The 24,960-nt window shown below is 57.0% G+C and overlaps 2 protein-coding genes across 5 annotated transcripts in view; one reads left to right on the top strand and one right to left on the bottom strand.

Moving 5' to 3' along the window:
* Positions 1-9,235, top strand: part of ITPK1 (inositol-tetrakisphosphate 1-kinase) — a gene marked incomplete at its 5' end in the record, with an annotated part of 151,112 nt that extends 141,877 nt beyond the window's left edge. For all 4 annotated transcript variants that reach the window (XM_081048657.1, XM_081048658.1, XM_081048656.1 and 1 more), the window contains 2 exons: positions 3,744-3,906; positions 7,046-9,235. In XM_081048657.1, the coding sequence (XP_080904783.1) occupies positions 3,744-3,906; positions 7,046-7,404 (522 nt within the window). In that variant the 3' untranslated portion in view covers positions 7,405-9,235. The remainder of the gene's footprint in view (positions 1-3,743; positions 3,907-7,045) is intronic.
* Positions 9,236-12,561: 3,326 nt separating this feature from the next.
* On the bottom strand, positions 12,562-24,283 carry CHGA (chromogranin A). Its single transcript, XM_081048753.1, has 8 exons — positions 24,025-24,283; positions 23,192-23,238; positions 20,588-20,681; positions 19,524-19,592; positions 18,387-18,485; positions 16,805-17,215; positions 15,624-16,099; positions 12,562-13,034 (listed from the first exon to the last, which is right to left on the bottom strand). The coding sequence occupies exons 1-8, from the start codon at positions 24,068-24,070 to the stop codon at positions 12,951-12,953; spliced, it is 1,326 nt and encodes a 441-aa protein (XP_080904879.1). The 5' UTR covers positions 24,071-24,283; the 3' UTR covers positions 12,562-12,950.
* Between the last annotated feature and the right edge of the window lie 677 nt (positions 24,284-24,960).

Genomic DNA, 24,960 nt, shown 5'->3' with positions numbered 1-24,960 from the left:
CCCTGATCCATCTGATTCCAGAAATTTAGGACTTCTTATCTCTCTGTGGAGTAGTTAAAAATTGCCATGAGGTCACCCTCTGCCGTTCCTCCAAGTCCAGAGAACCGGCGGCCTCTGCTGCCACTTCCCCTGAACTGGGAGCCCTCTGCTGGGTCTCCCACGCCCCTGAGTCCCACATGTCCTTGCTGTCCTGGGACTAGGTGCCTGTGTCCCCCTCCCTGCCCTGCGCCCGTCTCACCAGCAAGACCCAGAGCAGACCCCGGCCTGGCCTCCCTGCCTGTTTTACCTCAGGGGTTGCCTCATTATTACTTCTGCCCCTGTCTCAGGCCACCTACCCATTTCCTATTTGTTTCTGGTTCCTTCGAGGAGCGAGCTGTGTGCTGAGGGTTTGCCGGAGCACAGGCATGGGCAGGGACCTGGAGAGAACACCAGTGCCCTCGAGATGCTGGTAGACGTGTCCCAGGGACAAGTTTCACAGTCGGGGAGGTGTGGGGAACAGCCAGGTTTCACAGGCATTTCTCAGCGCCTGGCTGTGCGCATTATAAGATGTAAGTAGATGTCCTGTGTAAAAAGAGGTTTTCCGGTCTTTTGAGCCTGAGACACTTCAGGTGAGCCCAGTGCCACAGGACTCTGACTCTCAGAGACAACAGAGGGCAGTCGGCGTTCCCCAGACTTCCTAAGATGCTGTCCCTGCCAATCCCTTGCACAGAGTGTGGGACTAGAGGCCACTGGGGCTGTTAACTGATGCCAGAGGGCCTCTGTAAGGGCTGTGAGCAAAATGATCCACCCGAAAGTGACGTTGGATAATCACCTGTCCGCCATGTGGCCTGTTTCTTTATCTGTGAAACGGGAAAGAGTCAGCCTAGGGATACTTCTGGGGCCTTCTCTCCACCTCTAAGGTGTGCCATCATTCTTCCCTTCACAGCCCCCCCCCCCCCCATCACTGCTGTTCAGGAATCTCTCAGGACAAGATGTGAAAATAGAAAAGAGAAATGGCAGTCAGCTGTGCCCTCTCCATTTAGGACATGAGCCCTGTTGCACACCTGCAGGCCAGCCTGGCACAGGCAGCTCCATTCCAGCCCCTTATAATCCTCCCACCCACTGGGAGTCCCTCAAGTCCCCGTCTCAGTCTCCTGCGGGGAGCCCTACCCTGGCCTGAAACCCCCCTCCCTCCCCAGCTGGGTGGCCCGAGGGTGGACCCAGCTCCCACACCAGCTTGCAGGCCCCAAACACTGTATAGCGTAGTAATCAGTGAGTGGGCACTGTCAAGACTGACTGGGGTCAGACCCAAGCTCCCAGTGTCCCCTGTGTGTCCTTGGCAGAGTCCACTTGCCTCTCTGAGCCTTGACGTCTCCACCCTGCCCCCCAGCGAGGGTGTGGGGTTCAGGGAGTTGCTGGGACAGTGCCAGGTGTGCAGTGTCAGCTGTGATGGTCGAGCCACATGAACGCCCACTCACCCCTCCTTTCTGTTTACGCCCACGGGCAGGGTTTCCATGCCTTTATCTTATCCTAGGATGGCTATTTGGTTTCAGATAATCTAAGGGCTTCAGAAGGATTTCTGAGATTCCTTAGCTGAGCTGAGAAGGTGCTTTTGTAAACAGCATGTCACAAGACTTTGTATGAAGCAGCTCCCCTCACTGCTGGGCCTGCACTGCGAGCCGCAAACCTTAGCTTCCTGGACCCTCTGTGTAGGTCCATGTTACCCCATAAAGTGCCAAGGCAGCATGGTCTCAGTATGGGGGTCCCTGCTGGCACCTGTGGGGGGTCCCATGGAGCACGGATGCTGCCCATATGGGAGGTCCCTGCCTTGTATGTGTCCGGAACTTCCCCATGGGCCGTTGCAGCTTCCTGTGCTGGGATAAAGGTCATTTGTCCTTGATGCCCAAGGCCCTGTCCCCTGCCCTCCTGACCCAGCCTCACTTTAAAAAATAAAATTGAGGTGAAATTCGCATAACATCCTATTAGCTATTTTTAAGTGAACAGCTCACGGTATTAAGTATGTTTGCCATGTTGCGCAATCCCCATCTCTGTCTAGTTCCAAAACATTTTCACCACCCCAAAAGGAGACCCCATCCGCATTTAGCAGTCACTCCCCATTCCCCATTCCTCCCAGCCCCAGGCTGTTTTTTGTCTCTGGCTTTACTTCTTCTGGACCTTTCATGTGTGTGACCTGTTGTGTCTGGGTTTTTCACTTGGCCTAATGTTTTCAAAGTTCACCCACGTTGTAGCATCGTATGGCTGAATAATACCGTTTATAGCATCTGTACATCTGTTGATGGACATTTGGGTGTGTCTCCCTTTTCACTCCTGTGAATAATGCTGCTGTGAACATCCATGTACAAGAACTGAACTTATTTTCAGTTCTTTTGGGTACATACCTAGGAGGGGAATTGCTGGCTTATATGATAATTCTGTACTTAACTTTTTGACCTGGCTTTACTTTTATTTCTGCTAGATCAGCCATTCTTCTTCCCCTTTGGCTCCTGAGCACATACTTTCAGGACTCTTAGCCTTTATGGAGCCCCTCCTGTGAGCCCTCTTCTGGTTGACACCAGTGATAGGTGCCATCCTTGTACTGGAATTCAGGTGGAGGCCCTCCTCCCAGCCAGCCATGTGCTGTCCCCACCACACTAATGTCCTCATGGCTCCTCCCAGCAGTCTGGGATGGAAGCCTCATTGGTCCCATTTTGCAGATGAGCAAACTGAGGCATAGAGAGGCCAAGTACTTTTCCCTAAGACCACAGAGCTAGGAAGTCACTGTCAGGATTCTAATCCAGGTACCTCTGACTCTGAATCCTTCCCAGTACAACCTTCCACCTCCTTGGAGACCCTGGCCAGGGACCAAACTTGAGCCCATGAGGACTTGTGTGCCTGTCCCAGGCCCGCTGTGACTGGAGCAGAAAATGAGCAGTGTGTGGGGGGAGTTCGGGGACAGCCCACTAGCCTGATGGGGGCTTCACTGAAAGCTAACTCGGACCCAGAATTCTGGTGGGAGCAGAGTAGCCTGTTTCGGGAAGCCCATTCATGTGGATGTGAGTTCATGTGGAAACGCCATAGTTAGCACTTGTTGGGACAGGGAGATTGAGCCCCACAGCCCCAGTACTGGGTGGTACACGATGCCCGGTCCATGGTCCCCTCCGCTTCACGGTCTTGAGGCTCTGGCGATGGTGGGCCCGTGCCTGAAGAAGCTTCTCCCCTCCTCAGCTCTGCCCTGACTGTCCCAGCTCACAGCTCTCTCTGGCAGCTTCTTTGCCTCTGCTGTGCCCTCACCTGGTGCCCAGATCCTTCCTTCCTTTAAGGTCTGGCTCCTGCTCTCTGCCCCATAAAGTCTTCCTGGGTTCACAGCAGACTCCATCTCCTTTCCTCCCTGCTAAGACGGTTGGATTTTAGGGGCTAACGAACCTGGGGACAAATCCAGCCCTGAACTTTTGTGCTGTGCAGCCCTGGACCAGCTCCTGACCCTCTCTGAGGTTCAGCTGCCCTGTGTGAAATGCTGGTAATGACACCTGCCTCCCAGGTTGTTACGAGCAACAGGGGAGGTGATGGGCGCTATGCAGCTGGGTCGTGGCCCGTCGGCAGGACTTGAGCGACAGCCGTCCCAGTGCTGACCACAGCGGGTCTGCCCTGCCTCCTTGCCGGAGGTGAAGGCCCAGGGCGTGGGCCCCTCACTGGGGGTCTCTGAGTGTTGTGGCCTCGACCTCCCTGCCCGTGGCCTGACGCCCATGTGTGTCATGTGTCGGCAGCTGGACAAGATCGAGGGTGTGTTTGAGCGGCCGAGTGACGAGGTCATCCGGGAGCTCTCCCGCGCCTTCCGGCAGGCGCTGGGCGTGTCACTTTTTGGAATTGATATCATCATCAACAACCAGACGGGACAGCATGCTGTCATCGACATCAATGCCTTCCCAGGTGAGCGACCAGGACCGGTGTGCCTGGGCAGGCCAGGGGGCAGGCTCCAACCCTGGCTATCGGTGAGGCCCCACTCAGCCTGCTGATCGGGTTACGGGGTGTGGGGAGCAGTGAAGGAGGTCTGTACTGCCAGCCAGGGAGCACGCATAGTGGTCCTGCACCTTCCTCTCCTGAACCTGCGGCCATCAGCGGTGGCCATTATTGGCCAAATCTCAGCCGACCCGTGGGCTTTTGTAGATTCAAAGAGCTGAAAGGACACTGGAGAGAATGCAGCCCCCACAGGTTTACGTGTAGGGTACTGAGACCGTCAGGGAGAAATTGTCCCAGGTCACACTGCAGGTTGGTGGCAGGGCCCTGCTCCTTGCCCTCCCCGAGCCACAGTGCTTCTCACTCGTTGCTGGCTGCTGGGGCCCTGAGGTGGAGAAGCACCAGCTGGGCCCGTGTGGCCTCCTGGCACAGCCTGGCTCTGCCGAGTGCACCTCCCATGTCGCCTCGTCGAGGGGCTCTGGGAGACACCGGCACATGGGACTGCTCGGGGGGTGTTTGCAGGGTGCTTGCTGCATGTGTCGTGTGTCCAGTCCACCCCCCAACCCCTCCTCAGAGAGCATGCGAGTCAGACCCGCCAGCATAACAATTCATAGCCAAGGAGGCTGAGCCCAGTGGACGCTGAGGGAAGGCACAAGAGGAGTGCGTGCCACCCATAGGCCCCAGAGGAGGTGGTGTCCAGGAGACGCTGCCATGGGCAGGGCGACGCCTCCCCCAGGTCTCTTCCTGTGCAGTTTGTGAGCCTGGGGCCCAACCTGAGGAGTGGGCCCCAAGCCCCCTGCACCTGTGGGTTCAAATCCTGGCTCTGCCTTCATGGTCTGTGGTGAGACAAGCCACCTCATGGGGCAGTCTCAGTATTCACTTCTGCTCATTGGGAACGGCCGGCGTTCCCTACCTCCCAGAGACAGAGGAGATAGCATTTTCAAAGCCTAGGCCTGAGTAGTGCTCCACACGGCTACTTCACCTCTCAGACACACTCTTCTGGACGACATAGAACTCTGGGCACTGAGTGGCCTACAGCTTTCGGCCAGGTCTGGCGGACCTGAGGGGCCTTCCCCTGGCACCTGTCCACCCTCAGGCCTACGCACCTCTTCAGGAAGCACACACACACCCCAGGCCTACCACCTCACCAGGAAACACACACACACACACACACACACACACACACGCCGGCCCTTGTCTCGGCACTGCACAGCGGTTGCTGAGGGAACGGCTTATGTTCCCTGGTGTTGGCCTGACGCAGATTCCAGGTCTCCTCCCCTGCTTGTCTCTCTGCCCTGGAAACCCAGCAGCGCCTTCTGGGGGCCCCCAAGGGGCCCAGATCCTTCCTGCCCCTGTCCCTCAGTCCCAGGGCTGAGAGAAGCCAAGTCCGAGGATGGGGTGTCCAGCACCACATGGGTATTGAAGGGACAGACGGAGCCAGAGGGCCTGGTTAAAACCAGGCTCTGCCACATAGGAACTCTGTGTCCTCATCTGTAAAACGGGGTCATCCGAGGGCCCTTTGCCCGGGGGCTGCAAGGATGTCCTCAGCAGGCATGTGAAGCCGGGGCCAGGGCTTTGTGAGCCCAGGTGAGCACCAGCCGTGGACGTCAGCGCCATCTTCACTCTCGTGGTGAATAGTGACACGTCCACCTGGTGACAGTTCTGTTTGTCTTTGGGGCCAGTTATTTAACTCACCACGTCTTGTTTCTTCATCTGTAAAATGGGGATAGAGGGTTGTGAAGATTAAGTGAAGGGATGTTGTGCATGTGGCAGCACTGTGGGTGCCAGTTCCTTCCACCAGTTTTATTTTTACTGCGGGGACCTCTGCTTCCCCCTCTCAGCCTCGGGCTCCCTCAAAACCAAAGCAGTTGTTTGGGGAACAAATAAGAGTCGGAATAAACGAGGCAGCCCCACCCACCGGCGCTGGGCAGGCTTCTCTATAGAAGGAAACACCCCCTGCCATTCCTGAACCTTTGTTCTCACCCAGCGTGTGCCGACCGCTGCACAGACCGTCCTGAGGACATAGGGTTTCAGTCACTTCAGCACCAGGCCAGGGGTGGTGGGGTCACAGTGCCCTGATCCCCTCCCAAAGAGGGCACACTGCTCCTTTTCCAGGACATGCTTTCTGTCCTGACCCTCGTTCTTGCAGCTGTGGTTCTCATTCCTGGTTCTTGCCTGGTTCTCATTCCTCCAAATTGGTGCTGGCAGATGGGGGCACCCACCCGCTGTCGCGTTTCTTTCCAAGCAGTTTTTGGGAGTCAGCAAAACCCTCGCCCTAGATCCTTGCCCTGCTTGGTGGGCGGCTCCCAGGGACTCATTTGCTGACAGCTGCTGTCAGACCTGTGGTGGGAAATGCAGGCCCCGGGCAGGCACCAGCAGTTTCTGTTCAGGAGAGTGAGGCCCCACCTGTTAAGGGGAGCTGGTGTCAGTGTGTGATGGCCTTGTTGGGGGTGCCCCGTCTCTGCCCGTTGGCTCTGGTGCTCAGAGCATGTGGCACAAGCAATACCCTGCAGGTATTTGGGGGAGGTGAAGAGGGCGCCCATTCTGGGAGCAGCTGCTGTTGAGGCCTCACCCACTGGGGTTCCAGCCCCCCTCGGTCATGCCCACGGGAGCGTCCCCGGGAGTTCTCAGCTAATACATGAGGAGGCCGAGGCCGGGCCCCATAGCAGCGATGGGTGTTTGTCGTTCAGAACGTGAGGAGCGGGCCTTTGGTACTGCCGCCTCCAGCCATGGCTCGTCACCCACTCGATGGTATCGTACCACGTAGGGCAGGTGATTAAAGGAGTCCCCAAGGTTGTGCCCAGAGGGACATGGGTGTGGGGTATTTTCTCATCAGGTCAACTTCTACAGCTTCTCACACCTGAGGCAGCGAATTCAAGGACCATCCCTGTGTGACCACATGCACCCTGCTTTGAGTTTAGGCTGGGACTTCCATCGGCCCTCATTATCGACTAAGCCTTGGTTTTCTCTGTCAGTAGGATCATGAAAGCGTCCACATTGGGTCCTGTGGGCCCCTTAGTGCCCCTGTGCCCTTGTCTGTCCCCGTGCCCATGGCCTGTCTCCACTGCTGCCCAGCTAAGTGCCCTGCACTGTCTGTCCGTCCTACCCCCAGGCTATGAGGGCGTGAGCGAGTTCTTCACAGACCTCCTGAACCACATCGCCACCGTCCTGCAGGGCCAGAGCGCAGCCACAGCAGCCGTCGGGGACGTGGCCCCCCTGAGGCACAGCAGGCTCCTGGCGGAGCAGGCGGACAGCCTGGGGGGCGAGCGGACGTGCAGCGCCAGCCCTGGCTGCTGCAGCAGCATGATGGGCCAAGACCCACCTTGGACGGCGGAGTCTGACGGGGCCGGCGTGGCTGCGAGCAGCACCGCCAAGCTGCCCCACCAGAGACTCGGCTGCACCACTGCCGTGTCACCCAGCTTCCAACAGCACTGTGTGGCCTCGCTGGCCACCAAGGCCTCCTCCCAATAGCCACGGAGCCCAGGACCCAGAGGGCGGCGTGGGCCACGGAGCACGCCCACTGGGCAAGCAGCTCCCATTGGTGACAACCTACTAAGAATTCCCAACGGTCTGATCGTTTTGTGTTTTTTTTTTAATTTTTAACCTGATTTTCTGATGTCATGATCTAAATGAGGGGTGGGGGGGGAGATGGAAAAGAACCCAGTGGTCCAGCCTCGCGGCAAAAGGACATCCTGCCTAATTCCTGCTGTGCAGACCTCTTCACTGAGTTTACCCACGCCGTGTTTTCAACACTAGGTCTGAATGTGAGGAGGGGTGTCCGTGTGCGTGTGTGGTTGCTGTGTGTGAGCGAGTGTGTGTGCACGTCCACGTCTGTTTGTCTTGATGGCTGCTGTGGACCAGGCCTTGGGGACCCCGGAGGGGGCCACCCCTGGTTAGGCCGTGGACGCTGAACAGAGCAAGTGGACGGTTCCCCTTCTCTCTCTTCTCTCCCAGCCCCTCCCCCAGGCCGGCCCCCTAGCCATTTCCCCTTCTGCTGGCCGCCTCCATAGCTTTGTGAGGAGTGGAGCCTGAGACCCCGCCCGGTGTGCAGCTGCCCATCCTGAAAGCGTGAGCCAAGGAGGTGAGAGGCCGCAGCCACCATTTTCTTGGGCTCCATGCCAGGGGCCGGCTGTGGTCCTCCTGCCCAGTTCCGAAGGGAAGGAGAAAGAAGCTTCTCAGGGGAGGCCAAGGCCCTTGGTTGGCCCCCTCTCCACATCCAGCGCCCTGGGGTCCACCCAACCCCTCACGATGTGCCCCGTGCAGCCCTGAAGAGGGCGTCCTTTCCTGACCAAGCGCTGCTGCTCCCGGGACTCGGGAGGAGGCTGCCAGGTTTGGGGTCCCCGGGCTGATCCCACCTGTGCCAAGGATTTGTGCCGTGACTTTGGGCAAATCATTCCGAGAGTCGCCGGACCTCCGTGTCCTCGTCTCTGATGGGCAGTTGAGACCAGAGAACTCCGAAGGGCGGACGTGACGCCCCAGCCCCTGCCATGCAGCCTGCTTCTCAGCAAATCACCCGGATGAGCCACCCCCCGGCATCGAGGCAATGCGGGGCCCTCTTCCCAGGCAGAAGGAGGCTTCCCAGATGCTTCACTCATGTTCACACCTGCCTGGCCCAGCCTTAGCCAGTAGGCCAATCCATATTCACTGCGAGGGAGGAGCAGCCCCCCGGGGGTGAGAAAACACGATAGCCCCTCCCCAATTAGAGTCACTCCAGCCCTTGGTGGCAGCAGATACACCACCAGCTGAGGTCCAGACAGGCTGGCAGCCTCTCCGAGAAGGAAGCCAGTGAAGGGCTTTGTCTGCCCTGGGACAATGTGAGCACTGGGCGAGATGCATTGGATCCCGAGCATGACCTGTGTCTTAAGATTTCAGTTCACTTTGAGAAAGGAAAAGGCCTCTGGGCTGACATGGGTGGTCAGGGAAGAGGCCCGCTGAGCTGGGCCCTTGGAGGTGCCTTCAGGCCTGGCTCAGCAGGGTTGGGGGTGTTGTCTGGCTTTGGGCTTGGGGTGAGGGGTGGATGCCATCAGAACTGCCCAGCTGTCCTGAATACTGAAGGCCCACCGACTAACCGCGTTTACACGACTTGAGTGTTGAATCCCGATTATAATGTCTGTACTGTCACCTTTCCTTGTCTAACCCTGAGCCCCGGGAAAGCCGGAAAGTGTGGCCGGCCTCTTGCACTGCTTTGTCTCCAAAATAAACTACTGAAATCAAACTGCATTTCACACGTGTTTACACAGCGTTGCTAAAAATTTGTCATTCTCCCAGTCTTTTAATAAAATGGCTTTACCTTTTTGAATAGAAAACTCCAATCCCGATTTGCCTCTGCGAACAGGTAGGGAGTGCGGTGTGACCCCGATGCCTTGCGGGGCCGGCCATGTCGTGTTCCTGTGTGATTCACGTCACCCCTCAGAGCTGCACATGTTAGAATCCAGGCCCAGATATCAGGTAACAGTTTTCCGGTGACGTGGCGTTTTCCACTGGCCTTGATGCGGGTGGTGAGCACAATAGTTGCTTTTCCAGGAGTGGAAACAGGGAAGTTGAGCTTCAGAAAGGCCGGGAGCTGTCAGGTGGAGGGAAGGGGCCCAGCCCACACGCCAGGGTGTGTGCAGGCGGCTCCTCCTCCCCTGGACTGCTGATCACGTGCAGCAGACAATGGCCATCTCTTGGTGGGGTTTAGGGAGCTGTTTCGGGGCACACTCGAGATGGCCTGTGCTGGGATGAGACACCAGTGAGCACCATCCCCCATGTCACCTGGGCCACACTGACCTATTTGGGTCCATGGGTTGATTTCCCCGTAGGCCCATTGTCACTGGCCTTGGGCAAAGACCCATTTAAACACACTTAGTCTTTGAAGCCTTTCCTTCCCCAGGGCAGGAGGTGCTGCCTCTGGCACAGAGTCTCTGGAATCTTCCTGGGCCTGTGGGAAGGGTCTGCATCCACGGGAAATGGTGTGCAGGTGTGGTGCCCAGAGCCAGCCCTGCCAGCATCCTGTGGGGAGTTGGGACTCTTGTTCCCCAGCTGCCCCTTTACCAGTTGCTTTTTCCGAGTGGAAACTGAGGAGAAAGTTGAGCTTCACAAAGGCCAGGAGCTGTCGGGTGGCGGGAAGGGCCCATCCACACTCCAGGGCATGTTGGGGTCTGTGACCCCGCAGCAGCTGTCTTGGTGGTGGCAGGTGGCAGCGCCACATTTTGGCTGAGGCCTTGTGTAGGTTCCGAGGGTCATGTGTGAGGTCTGTGCTCTGGGCCCAGTTCTGCGTGCAGGGGCTTTGATTATGTAATGATGTGGTTCCACAGACAGCCAGCCCCCACTGTGTGCAGGCTGGGTGGCCTCACCAGGGCTCTCACGGCAGTCTCCTGAGGTGGGCCTTGCTGTCGGCTTCGTGCAGGAGTCTGGCTTTGCAGGGCGTGGTGGGTCAGGCTGGGCCCGAAGCACCCAGTATCACCTGCAGAAGGCAGATCCCACGGACTTTCCGAGGAAGCGGTTGGGCACCCGTTAAGTGGGCCTGCCTGTATCTTTAATCTTATCAATGGAGAAAACCTTGGAAAAGATTTCTTCTGCCCGGAGGGCTGCCACGTGGGCTTTATGGAAGGTTGCAGGACCTTGCCCCTAGGAACTGATCCTTACTCTGGCAAGATCCCTGACAGCCCTGCTCCCTTCCTGAGTCGTGGCTCAAGGGCCTGAGCTGCAGACACCGTGAGCTAGGTGCTGCCTGTCGTGCAGGAGCATGGCCCCCCACCATGGCTCACCACCAGGCAGAGAAGTACACATCCTTGACAAGGACCTGGGCTTCTCCCTCTGCGTCAGCCTGCCCATGCCCTGAAGCCGCACACACCGCCCTGCCGCGTCGCAGTCTGAGATGAGGTGACCTCCAGACACTGTGCAGGGGGAGCTGACTCTTCTCACAGACGGGCCTGGGCCCTCGTCCTTCTGTTCTGACCCCTGGGCCCCACCCAGACCACAGGGGCCTTTTCCAAGACTGGTTGCATTTTCTGCTTTACTTCTGGAGTTGTCCATGACCTGGCAGCTTGAAGGGACGGTCCCTTTGCCCCGGTGGTGCGGGCAGGGATCAGACTGCGCTGAAACTTGCTCTCCCGAAAGGCTTCTTACATAGTGAATTCACCACCACGTTGGCAGTTCCAGGTTTAGTGCCGACACCAGTGCTTTGTGACAAGTACTGTTTGCTTCAATCCTGTTCATGAGCCCCAAGCTGACTTGTACTTAATCTGTGTACATGCACATACATAATGTTTACATGAATACACACACACACACACACACATTCAAACACACTGTATATAAAAGTGTGGCTTCTGCAAAACCCAAGAAGCTTTGTCCACTGGCTCTTGAATTGGTTGCATGTTTGCTCAACCATGGGGTTATGACAGCGCAGGTGGCCTGTGTTTGGGATGGGTTATTTCAGGGACAAGATGCCCCAAGTTCTATTTGCTAACTAGTGTTGGTAGTGGATATTTGCTAACCTCACCAACTGGTGGAACACAGCATTGTGTTTGCTTTTATAACTGCTGGGGATGGAGTGCAAACCTGTCTCTGAAATGTGAAAAAAGAAACACCTAATAGCACCAGCTCTTTGGAGGGTGTCCCTCTGTGTTTTGGGGGTCGGGCATCAGCAGCAGTGGGCAGTCCCCTTACCCCTCACATGAGAGGCCCAGACTTACCAAGACCCCTCAAACAACTCATGTCATCAGAATGGTTTTCAGATCCAGGCTGTCTGAGCCCCTCCAATCCTCATCGTGATCTGGTGAGGCGGTAGTAAGTATCATCCCCATTTTACAGATGAGGAAACAGGCTCCGAGAAAGCCAGGAACGCTTGCCCAAACTCCACATAGACTGGATGTTCCAACTCCAATCTTACGTCAAAACCCACATTTCTGGGCAGTGGGCTTCTTGAAGTCGGGGTCTGTCCCAACCATCTCTGCGTGCCCAGGCCCGCTGGGTCCAAAGCAGCCTCAATGACTGGCCTGGCATTCCGCGGGTCCACACCGGTCCAGTGCACCAGCCCAGGCCATTCTGACTGTGTGATCTTGCAGGCCCATGGTTAAATGTTTGGGGTATCACCCCTCCCTGTGACTGATGAGTCATTTCAGCTTGTGAGCCTCAGTTTCCCCAAAGCTGAGACTGAGACCTGCCATGCTCTAGTGAACCGTTATGTGAGCAAGAACTTCAGCTGCCCCAGAGTCCTGTGCACGTACCAGGTCGGGGGTGGCAGCTGTGTGCCAAGGGGCGCTGTGGCCTTGGGGGCAGGTATTATCCCAGGGCTATCAGGGCCCCTCCCCCTGCATCACAGGGCAGAGGCCATTTCCCAAACGGGCCCCGCCTTGCATGGCCCAGCTCAGCTGTGCTGGGATCTGGGGAAGACCGGGAACCTGAGAGCCGTTTGCATGTTTAACTCCCACACACTTTGAGGCACATATCAGCACCCCACTTTACAGATGAGAAAAATGATGCCGAGAGGTGCAAAGTCACTTGCCCAAGATCCCATGGCTGGGGAGTGGCCCAGAAAGGCATTACCCAGGGCCCTGAGCCTCCCCTGGCCCTTCTGCCTGAATCCAATCTCCTACCCCACTCTGAGTCAAGAGGGGGAAAAGTTCAAAGAAACAAGAAAGAGCCCAGAGCAGATTTATTTTTCCTTCGATAAATTTTGTACAGAATATATTACAGTCAGGAGTTCTCAGTTTTCACCAAAAGACCAGAAGTTATTTAACAGTTTTATGCCCAATGGTTCTCATGGTGGAGGGGAAACTTCTAGAAAGCTTCCTGTGTTGAGAGGATAATCGTTTAAAGTTGTGGGGGTCTGCCCGTCAGAGGGGTATACTGGGGTTCAGAGCAGGAGGAAAGGAGCATGGGCGCAACAGGGTGGCCTGGGCTTGGGTGGGCTGGGGCAACCGCCCTACCGGAAGCAGCGCCCAGGCCGCTGGCCAGGACCTGCAAAGGGGACAGCAGAGCCAGGACCACAGGGTGCCTCGGGGGCCTGGCTGGCAGGGCCAGCTGGCGTCTCAGCCCCGTCGCAGGGCCTGCAGCTGGTGGGCCACCTTCTCCAGCTCTGCCTCTATGGCCGACAGGCTCTCCAGCTCCTGGTCCTAGGAAAGAATACCGGGGTCATACAGGGACTGGCCCAGGGAGCCTGGGCCAGCATCGTGGATTGTGCAGCCAGACTAGCTGTGTGGCCTTGGACGCGTAGCTTTGCCTCCCTGAGCCTCAGGGGCCTCTGCGTATCGTGGGGACAGTAATGCTGCCCTGCCGGACTATGGTGCAAGAGAATGTGCGGGGAACGGAGTCCTGACCCCACAATGCCCCTGGTGGCCTCTTCTCCAGGCCCGCTGCCTCCTGCATGGCTCCAGGCAGGTACTGCGTTTCCCTGAAAATAAGACCTCGCCAGACCAGCTCTAATGCGTCTTTGGAGCAAAAATTAACATAAAAACCGGTCTTACATAAGATCCGGTCTTATACTAAAATAAGACCAAGTCTTATGTTAATTTTTGCTCCAAAAGACGCATTAGAGCTGGTGGTCCAGCTAGGTCTTATTTTCGGGGAGACACAGTATGTGGAAAACGAGGCCTCTGGTACCCCTCAGAGTTCCTCAGTACTCCCTACCCTCACCCCTCCCCCCCTCCTCCCGCCCCAGGCTTAGACTAAGGATGGCTCCCAGGTGAGGCCAGGCCTGGGTTTCCTGTCTGCTGCAGGCCTCTCTATCTGGGCAGCATGAGCCTGTAACGCAGGCTAGAGGCTGGGATTGCTGCCCCACATTTACCTGCCCATGTATGTCTGGGCCCCAGTGGGCGGGTGGGGGGTGAGCGCTGGTTGATAGGGCGGTCGGGGCATATTCTGTGAGCCGTGTTCTGTGCTCTAGCCTTGGGAAGTTTCCAGCCCCGGAGCTGGGACTGCTGCCCACAAGAGTATGCCTTTGGATTCAGAACACTAGTCGGGGAAGGCCACTTCCTGGCCTTGAGCTGGAAGGGGTGGTCTTCCCGGGGTCCCTGCCTGATGCCAGGCTGTGGAAGGCACGCCCACCCCTAGAACAGCACTGAGCTACAGCTGGGGCTCAGTTCAAGCAGATGGACAGTGGTTGCCATGGAAGTAGGGACCCCAGAGCCTTCTGTGTTGGAGCAGCCCCTGGGGCATGAGCTCTGTGACGCTGGGGCTGTTTTCTGAGACCCTTGGGCTGGGTGGAGGAGGGCCACATGGCCCTACGGTCCCCATTTCTCCACCCTGCTGTCCAGGGCTCCCTCTGCTTGTAGAGAGGGGAAGCTGGCAGGCGTCTCAGGGCACCTCACTTTACAGCTGCTGTGGGTGTGGATGGGGGTGATCAAAAGTGCCCAGCCTTGCTCTAGGTCCAAAAGCTAGGGGTGGGGAACACGTTGCTGTTTCCTGTAGCCACATACCCTCCGTCTCCTGAGGACATAGGCACATGACCGCTTCTAGCTCCAGCTGCCAAGGAAGAGCTGTCTCCCTCTCGGGCTGCCCAGACCCTGGTCCCAGACCCACAGGGCAGCTTGGGGATCTGACGAAAGGTCCACATCCTCTTCTGGGTGGGCAGAGAGGAGCACTGGAGCCAGGGCTTCGGGCAGGTCCCAGCCGCCCACAGGGCCCCAATTCCCAACTGGGCACAGAGGCTTGAACCACAGACCCCCCCCAGACCTCCTCCAGCTCTAAGGTTGTGTTGCCAGCCTGCCAGGGACCCCAGCTCCCATGCCAGCCCCTCCTATGGCTGCATCAGGGCAGCCCATTGAGCTTCCCAAGAGGCCCTGGGCATGGCCAGGTTTTCCAGTCTTGCATGTGTTCTGACCATGATAATGAGGTGAGCAGAAAGGAATCCTTACCCCCATTTCAGAAATGGGGAAGCGAGGCTCAGAGAAGGAGAATCACCTGCCCAAGGTCACACAGCTAGGAGGAGGCAGAACCTAGGTTTTGTGGCACCCACCTGCTTTCCCCTCCCATTCATGACCAGGCCCGGAGGTCTAGCTGGCCCTGCTCCCACCCTCTTAGGGTTGGGAGGCAGGGCCTGAACCTGGGACAGGAAGGTGTGCCTGGGCTGCCTGGGGTCCAGGAGAGGACCTGGCTGGACCAAATGCAGGGTCTCCCTAGGATGCCAGTTCTCCCTTCGTGTCCTCTCCTCTCATGCCCTCCCAGCTCTTGGGCCAATGGTACCCTGGGTTTGGGTCCCCCAGGCAGTGGACAGTCCTCTTCAGGCCAGTCCCTGCCAGGTCCTTTAGTTTCCAAGCTCTCCATCCAAAGCTCCAAGCTGTACCCATCACTCCCTTGTCCTGCTCCCAAACCTGCAGGGGCTCCCTGTTGCCTTCAGGATGGAGTCCCCATCCAGCACCTCGGGGGACTGGCTCAGCTTACCACCTCTCCTGCTTCCGTGCACTGATCTGAACACTTCCTGTCTCCTGTCTGCCTGCCCTCCAGCTTTACTGGGTGCCCTCCTTGAGCTGGGGTGCACTCCCCTCCCTGCCTGATATGCCGTTTCTCCTACCCCTTCCCAGCTCTGCCCCAAGCCCAGGCCTTTGGGGAGCGTCCAAGAGCCCCCTGTCTAGTGTCTCTCCAGTCCCAGGCTCCAAGGGGACTGTGTCCTCCCAGTGGGGCAGGGGCTACACGTCTGGGTGCAGCTGCCCCTCCTCCCCCAGCTGGGCCGAGACCCCTGGGGCTGGTTCCCGTTCCATACCAACCTCTGGTCTGCGGTTGGCGCTGCCCTCCTCCTCTTTCTTCTCCTCTGGGTAGCCGCGCGCCTGGAGGGGCAGGCCTGCCTCAACACTGTCCTCGCGGGAGGACGGCCTCCAGCCTCGTCGCAGCTGCGTCCCTGGGCCCCTGAAGCCGTAGCCCTGAGCCCGGAAGGAGAGCTTCATGGAGCGGTCAGGGTCGTCCTCCTCGTCCCCCCTGTCCAGCCGCTTCTCGGCCGTCAGCTCGTTGGCCAGCCGGTCCATCTTGCTCCATCGCTTGGCATCTTCCCACTCCTCGGAGAGTCGCTCCTCCTCCTCCTGCTCCAGCGGCCCGCTCTTCCCGCCATGGAAGAGGCCTTGAGGGGCCTCTGCCATCTCCTCCTCCTCCTGCCGGGACCGCTCCCGCTCCCCCTTCCCCTTGGGGGGCCGAGCTTCCTCAGCCCCAGTCTTCCCGGCTCCATCCGCAGCCATGGCCTCGGACCAACCTGGAGCAGGTGGTGGACAAGAGCAGATGAGGGAGGGATTGCCGCCCTCCCCGCCCGGCCACTCCCCAGGGACCTCTGCATTGGACCCCAGACCCTGCTCTCTAGGTACAGCTCAGCTTCTCCACGATGAGTTCTGCTTGGAAAAAGCCATCTCGACACCATGCTTTGCAAGACCCTCTCAAAGCTCAGAGGGGTGGGTTGGCTGGAGCCTGCCTCTTCCTTTAGCTCTCTCACCTCAGAAGCCCCTGATTCAGGGGTCACCTGGCTAGGCAGGGAGGAAAGACCCTGAAAAGGCCCTCAGGAGGAGCCAGGGTCCCTTCTAAACCCTGGTTGAAGCTGACAATTGTCCCCAGACAAGCCTGTTCCCACCTGTCATGCTGTCCCTCTATTCCCAAAGCCTACTCACCTACCCTACAAAGCCCCTCTAGCTTCCTGGATTGAGGGGCGGAGGGTCTATGGAGAACAGTGGAGATGCATAGTTTTGGAGTCAGACAAACCTGGGTTGGAATATTAGCTTTTACTGTAATTTAGCTATGTGACCTTGGGCAAATTACCTAACCTCTCTGAGCCTTAGTTTCCTATCTGAAAATGGAGGTAATACTTTAAGGTTGTTGCGAAAGTGAAATGAGATTATGGATGAGGTTCCCCTCCCATCTGTGCCCCTCTCCCACATATTTGTTGAGGTCTCAGACATTATGTACTCACCGCTCTGGGTCTCCTTGTAGCCGAGGCTTGGGTGGGGGTTTAGGACTGCGGTGGGGCCACCTTCCTCAGGGACGGCCTTCTCTCCAGCCTCTGCGGCCGCCTCGCCCTCTTCTCTCCTGGCCTGCTGCCCTTGCTCGGCACTCAGGCTCTTTTCTTTGTCCACCAGTCCCTGGGAGGGGCCCTCGCTGTCCCCCTCGACCTGTGGGCCTGGGTGTCTCTGGCTGAGGAGGCTGGCTGCAGGGTGAGTGTCGGCACCTTCCTCCTCCCCTAGGGCCTCCTCCTCGGACCCCTGCCCGGGCTCTGGGGAGACCTGGGGCCTGGCTCCATCCGTATCTTCGGCATTCGTCTCCACCTCATTAGCTTCCCCTCTTTTCTCTGCAGCATCTTTGGAGGGCCCCTCTTCTGTCCCTTCTACAGAAACAACAGAGCCAAGTCAGGTCCTGAGGACCAGGCTGCACGCGGAGTCTCCCCAGAGCCCAATTTCAGATCTTAGTCCTTTTCTCTCTTCACTTCCCACAAGCCCAACCAAAGACACCCATGGAGAATTAGGGTTACCCTCTCCATGTCTGGGTTTGACCTGAGCACAACTGGATTGTGTTTCTTTGTAATTCTACCTCTTAAAGAAGGATGTGATTTAAAAAAAAAAAAATGACCCAAGAAGATTGAGCTCTGAATTGAAAATTAGGACATCAGCTGAATTGCTGTGTGATCTTGGGCAAGTCCCTTAACCTCTCTGTGTAAGAGGCACCTTTAACTGTGACTCCATTCTCCCTTCCACATGGGGCTTCTCTGTCTTGAGTGTCCTGTGACGGTGCTCAGTTCCTCAATATTTGTAGGGTTTCATTAAAAGGTATTTTCTTGAGGCTATAAAAGACCTTCCCGTCCCTAGAATGGCTACTGTAGAACAAAGCACTACCTACAACATCCTACCATTTGACTCCAGGACTCCAGGTGAAAGTGCTCCCATCCCATTTACAGAAACTCAAACACAAAGGTAAGAAGACCCATCCGTGCTCACGTAGTCTGTAGGGCTGAGCCTTGAACCAAAGCTTCCAAATGCCAAGTGCAGGGTGCTCTTTCTGCTGACACGTGGCTGCTTCCCTCATCGAAGCACACACACACACACACACACACACACACACGCTGTTCCCCCTCCCGCAGCCCATGGCAGACATCCACAGTTATCCAGACACTTTCTCATGGCGCCAGCAGGTGGGATTCCACGCCCTGCCCCAAGGAGCCACTAGGGCGATAGCCCCAGCCAATATGAGGGTACTTGGGCAGGCTTCCCTCTCAGCCCCAGATGGAAGACATTGAGATCCCAGCCCTGGAGTGTCGGCCTCTGTGGGGAGCAGATGGGACAGTGAGACAGACCTAGCTTCACATCTCCTATTATGCCTTGGATAAGGTACTTCCCTCCTCTGAGCCTCAGTTTCCCCCATGTGTAAATGGAAGGAAATAATAACGACCTTATAAGGCATAAAGGTGGGGCCTCCTGCCTCCTAGGAATCCTCTGTTTATCCTAAGTGCTGTTATTATCTCCTCCCTCCCCTGGTCTCTGGCCAGACTGGCCAGCACTGACCCTTTATCTCGGCCTGGCTGTTGTGCTTCTCAAGAACCTCTGAGAGTTCATCTTCAAAACTGCTGTGTTTCTTCTGCTCATGGGCCCTCTCCTTGGCACCTGGTATGAGAGATGGAGAGAAAAGCTCCTTTTGGTCTGAGCCGGCCTGTGTCTGTGAGAGGGACCCCCTGCCGCTCCTTATCTCTACACTGGGCACATCATGTTCCCATCCTTCCCAATGACAGACTGAGGGGGTGAGAACTTGGGGATGGGGGAGGCGTGGTTGCTCCTGCCCCCTCCCAGCTGGGGTCCATCAGGCAGCCATACCCCCTCTGCAGACTCAGTGCCTCACCAAGGAAATGAGAAGAAGCCTCCTGCTGCCTCACAGAGCAACAAAGGCTCAGAGGGAGCTGGTGGTCCCAGAGGTAGAGGCACAGAAGGGGCCCCTCAGAACCTGGCTGGTAGCTAAGGGAGGAAACAGCGACTGCTTATCCCCTCATGGGGGATCTTGATTCAGGCAACCCCTGCTCCCCCTGGAACCCATAAATCCAGGCCCTTGGGAGAAAGCCAAGCACATGCCTGAGTCCACGCCCAGGGTTGGCACCTGCTGCCATGATGCAGAGACCCCTGTCCCTGCATCAGCCTGACGCTGCTGCCGCCTCCTCTGACTGTCCCCACCCGCGCCTGGTTCCTGATGACGGCCTCTTGCCCAGGCCAACTTGCGGCTGGTGATGATGTTTTTCCATCATAATGAGTCTGTGGAATGGCCAGAGGAGCCCGACACAGTGGCTGTGTGCCAGGGAGTATGCCCAGAGGAAAAACATCCTCCCTGCCACCTAGTCTTAAAAGTGCCCTCACGGCAGTGGCCGAACTCCTGAGACCACAGTGTATTAGGAGAGCTGCAGCTCATCTTCGCGTGTCCCTGCCTCACTGTGTGACCTTGGGCAAGACACTCAACCTCTCTGGGCCTTGATCGCTTTAACAATATCAATGGCACATTGGACCAGGTGGTGTGGAGGACCCCACCTCTCCACTCTGTAGTTGAAAGGTACTAACTGAGCATCAGAGAGAAACAGGACCTGCTCGACCTTCCACCCTGATTTCCTGACTGTCAGTCGCTGGAATTTATCCCGATTCATGTGCAGTGCCTGGAAATACCTTGGAGAGCGAGGTCTTGGAGCTCTTTCAGCAAATTCTGATGTCGCAGGATTGAGAGGATCCGTTCATCTGTGGTGAAGGAGAGTGATATGGTTCATTTCCAGAGAACAGAAGAGAGAGATTGCCATCCATATTTTCAGCTGAGCACAAGGACTTTATTCTGGAAACCCAAAGCCTGGGTGGCAGCTGTGAGATTGGGTCTTGAGATTAACACTTTTGAAATGACCTCCTTTCCAAGGTGTGAATCAGTTTTCTACTACATCAGAAAGATCAGCCACTGTCCCAGCACCCAGACCTTGGCGGAGATGGCAGCCCTCAGGTGAGGTAGGAGTGTCTCCAAACACAACACGTCTCCCCATCTCCAAGCCTTTGCTAGTGCTGTCGGCTCCACCTAGAGTCCCCTTTCATCCTTTTTCTCCCTGTGGGTTTCCAACTTTTAACACCCAACCCCAATGCTAATGTTGGCTCCACCCAACAGCTGGTCAAACCTGACTGCCTGCTTGGCAAAGCTTTTTCCTTCTCCTGCCCACCCACAATGCTCCTACATTCATCACATATCTAGAGGGTGTCTACCAGGTGCCAGCCGCTGTTCCTGGCATGGGGGATGTAGCACACAAAATCCTTGTCATAGGGAGCTCACATTCTGGCGGCTTGCTGTTCCAGCCCCAATTTCATTCTGCCCCAAATCCCAGCTAACTGTGTTCATATTTGTTTCCTCTGCTAGTCTGTAAGCTCCAAGCGCATAGGCCCTGTGACCCTTTCATCTCCCTGTGCCCCTCAGACTGCAGCACAGGCATGGACACAGCAGGCACTTGGTCAGTAGCCATTGGATTAAACTGTTCAATTCCATCAAACCCATGTCCTAACCGCTCAGCCCAGCAGCTCCTCACCCCCAGCCCCTCACCCCCAGCTCCTCAACCACAGCCCCTCACCCACAGCTTCTCACCCCCAAATCCTCACCCACAGCTCCTCACCCCCAGCCCTTCACCCCCCAGCCCCTCACCCCCAAATCCTCACCCCCCAGCCCCTCACCCCCAGCCCCTCACCGCCAGCCTGGCCTGTACCTCCTTGGAGTGTCTCCACACACTCCTGGCTCACAGGCATGGGGCTGGGCTTGGACAGTGTGTCAGAGATGACCTCAACGATGCACTTCATCACCTGGGAAGAAAGTCGGGCAGGTTGGGGCCGGCTTGGCCATGGGACTCAGGCACTGGGGGCTCCAGCGCAAATTTCTAATGAGACCATAAGGGTGTTTGCTTTCTCTTCAGGAGTCCACGGATGCCTGGCTTAGGGGCACAGCTCTGCTTCCCCAGCCAGACAATAATAGCAATGAGAAGAGAAAAGCCTTATATGGTGCTAATCACGTGCCAGCACTCCAATCACCTGGCTCGCAGGTGCCTCTAAGGTGGGGTTGGGTACCACAGAGTATTAGGAGAGCTGCAGCTCATCTCGGCGTGTTCCTAACTCACTGTGTGACATTGGGCAACACACTGAACCTCTTTAGGCCTTGATCTCTTTAACAATATCCATGGCAGATTGGACCAGGTGACATGGAGGACTCCACCTTTCTATTCTCTAATTGAAAGAAAATAACTGAGCATCAGAGGGAAATAGACCGTTTCATCCCCAAGTGATTCTTATAGATGGGGAAGCTTCTCCTGGGCATCGGACACATGTCTTGCAAAAGTACTTTAGTCTTGCAGATGCCTCAAAGGTTAGCCGTCTCCACGAAGCCTGTCTGGACTGCCCAGAGGAAAACAAAGACCTTCCCTGGCTCTACCCTGTCTGGAAACCAGACTTGGATCAGTCTTTTAACATCCCCGGTGTTGTCACATGTAGGAAGTGAAAGCCTCATGGTCTGGTTCCATATTCACTCGGGATAAATCCCCTGGCTGGATATGGGGACACATCAGCTACATCTCGGTGTCCATTCTGGGCCAACAGCAGCCATATCCTGAAAGTCTTGTCCACTGCCCAGCAAGGTGCTGTGGATAACCAGACACCTGATAAATAGACATTTGAAGATGGTGCCAATTGTAGTGTGGTATCCTAGCTGTGTTGTCTTGGGTATGTGACTTGACCTCTTTGAGCCTCAGATTCCTTATTTGTAAAATGGGAGCGAGAAGAACTTCCCAACTCCCCTCCCAGGGCGATAGGCACAGATGAGAAAACACTCTATGAAACATGAAGTGCCACATACACCCAGGGAGGGATACACAACTCCCAACCTGCTTCAGCTGTCTGGAGCCAGGAGGAGCAGGAGGTGTCAGACATGCATCAGGCAATACTGGGAGGAAGGGAGGGGGTGGAAGGCAGCCTATGGGATGGCAAGGCAACCTGTCCAAGGATGCAGGATGGCAAACTGGCACATAAGCTCTACAGTTGTCATAGCAGCCTAGGATGGAACATTCAGGTCTTACCCAGCTGTTCTGGTGCCCCTAACCCCAGGCTATGAGTACTACATGGTAACCACAGCGTCTCCCATAAGGGATCTGGCAAGGAGGGCCCTGCAGCCTGTACCTTGTATCTCCATGCAACCCCAGACCTTGCAATGGGAATATCAGAATAACCATCCGTCCATGAGGACGGATTCTGGGAGAGAGGAATTGATTATGGGAGATCAAGAAGGGAAGCTCTAGAAATAAGTGCCCGTTTACTGAGGACCTACTATGTACCGGGCACCACACATCTATGATTCCTACTCCTCACAACCCCCCTCAAGGGAAATATTATTAGAGATGGGAAAAGGAGAAGCTCAGAGAAGTTAAGGAATTTCTCCAAGACCACACAGCTACAATGAATGGTAGAGGTTTAAATACAGGCCTGTCTGCAACTATCGAATAGGAAATATAATTGAGTAAATTGAGGTTGAAATTGCTTTGAGGCTTTGGTTTTTAACCAGAGCCTCTCTGGAATGGAAGAAAACAGCTCCTGGAAAGGTGGGGAGTAGAACTTTCTCTGACTCTCAAATGGAGTTATCTGTGAGCACCAGAGACTAGAAACACAGCCTCACTACAGACATGAATAAATTTCAAGTATACACCCAACATGGAGTGTCTCTTGCTGGCTAAGAACCCCTCCACTGGTGTCTCCTAAGTCCCTTTCCTGGGTGACATCCACCATCACTGCTAACTGGCCAGGACCCTGGGTGCAGAGGCCATGATCAAGAATGTTTTCCTTGTGGCCCTTTGGGACAGCTGGGGCTTGAGTGCCTGTGGGGTGGGGGTGGAGTATTACTGGCAGATCCGTGGGGGGAGGGGAATAGCAGCAAAGGGGGAGGCCAGAGCCAGGCAGGTGAAGACCATCCTCAAAGGTCTGTGGACAACTATGACCACAGAGAAGCCAAGGCCAGCAGCCCTCAGTGGCATGCCAGATTCAGAATGTTCAAGATGGTGGGCCTGGCACCTCGGCCCAGCAAGCAAGACACAGGCCCCACTGGGCTGCAGACTAAGCTCAGAGGAAGCTGGGGAAGTCCCCCCAGCAGGACAGCAGGGCAATCAAGCAATCTTTGATATCTTCTTTTGCAAGCTGTCCCCAGGCTCAGCAGCCGCAGTGCTGGCTCTTGGCTTTATGCCAAACTCACTCCTGCAGCTGCCCAAGAACAGGACATGAGGCATCCACTGGGCTTCCTACCCCCCATCCCGGGGCATCCCCGCGCCCCTCCTTACCTCGGTGTCCCCTTTATTCATAGGGCTGTTCACAGGGAGGGCAGTGACTGGGAAGAAAAAGAGAGAGACCTGGGGTCACTTCTCTGCTCTCAGGGGAGAGCCCAGTCCTTCCCGACCAGGTTCATCGGGGGCCTTTCACCTCTGTGTTCCCCCTCAAAACTGCCCCCACCCAAATTAGATGCCAGGTTGTTTCTATTCCCCGACTGCTGCTCCCCAGGGGTGTCTCCCAGAGGCTGCACTGAAAGTCTTAACCCTCCCCTTTGGGAAAGTGTCTGCTCTGGAGGGGCTGTGGGAGCTGAAGGCAAGTGTTGTGAAAACAAGGCCAAGGGCTGAATAGGATTGGGTTTGGGGAGAATGCAGGGAGAGATCCCAGAGGTGAGGAAAAAGGAAAAAGAGATGGAAGAGAATTGTGAGAGGTGATACTGAGAGGCAGAAGTCAAGAGCAGAAAGACACGGAGAGCGGGAGGATGGAAAAGGGCTGGAGGAGAGAGGGGGAGCCAGCAGCAGCCCTCCATCTCCCCCAATGACCTTGGCCAGCCACGGCAAGGAGCCGGCGCTGGCCCTGATGCAGCTCAGACGCCGAGGCACCCGGGGCCCTGCCTCGCGGGGCTGGGAGTCGTGCCCAAAGGGTCCGGTCTGCAGGTGCAGGCGGAGGACGTTTGGTGGGGCCCGGAGGAAGGGGGGCGCTGTCCGCGGTGCTGAAAACTCGCCGTGCTGGAGGGCAGGTGTGGAGGGGCGCGCGGCGCCTGGACCTCGGCGCGGGCGGGACAGGGGCAGGCAGGATGGGCAGTGGGACCCAGGGCCCTGTCCCCCGAGACTCCGCGCTCGCTCACCTTGCCCGGCGCAGAGCAGAAGCGCCAGGACAGCGGCCGAGCGCATGGCGACCCCGGGGCGCCGAGCAGCTGGCGGTCTGGGGCTGGGCACGGCGGGCACCCGAGCGAGTGTCCGCACCGGCGGGGCAAGGCGCGTTACCGCGGCGCTTGTGCGGGGATGGGGGTCGCGGCGTCCCTGTGTACGTCCGTCTGTCGGTCCGCACACCAGCCTCGCCGCGCCGAGCTCGGGTACCTGAGCAGCAGCAGTAGCTGCGCTCGCGCGCGCCTGCCTTATATACCGCCCCGGCCCCGGAAGTGACGTCATCGGACCGCCCCCGGCCCTTTGCCCCGCCCCCTGGGGGTCCCGCCGCACTTCGCTCCATCCGCAGCCTTACGTCTCCTGCTTCTGGCCCCGGCGGCTCGCACCTCGTGGGGCAGGTTGTGAGGCGGGTGTTCGGCTTCCAGGAGGTGCCGTGGGAGGCTCGCTGCTCCTCCGCCCCTCGACGGCTCCAGCGACTTGCTGTGTGTCGGCGGTGCAGTCACGCCCCTCTCTGGGCCTGTGTTTCCGCAGTGTACCTGAGGTCGCCGCCAGCCCTCGCGCACCGCTCCGTGCTCTCCCCGCTCCGGGCGCTAACCGCTGATCTCACAGGCTGCTGGGGTGCTCACCAGTCAGGGCTCCTCAATACCTGGGAGGCCCTAGAGGGGCCTCCTGACCCTGTCTGAGTAAAGCCTCTCTAGTCCAGTTTTGGGTCTTCACAATGTGTAGTTGTACCGTAGATGTATTTATTTATTTGAATCATGTCTAGTCTCCATGGCTTTCACAGTGCTGAGCACGGCACCGGGCACGGAGTTAAACGCAGTTAACAGGTAACTGTTGAATCCACTGATTGGATGTTTAACCCGTGGATAAGTGAATCGTGGACTCTGGCCATTGTTGGACAGCTCTCGTGGGGCCAA

This window comes from Rhinolophus hipposideros (genome assembly GCF_964194185.1).
Source record: "Rhinolophus hipposideros genome assembly, chromosome: 5".
Lineage (NCBI taxonomy): Eukaryota > Metazoa > Chordata > Mammalia > Chiroptera > Rhinolophidae > Rhinolophus > Rhinolophus hipposideros.
The sequence above is the reverse complement of the archived record's forward strand: the minus strand, read 5'-3'. Positions and strand labels throughout refer to the sequence as shown.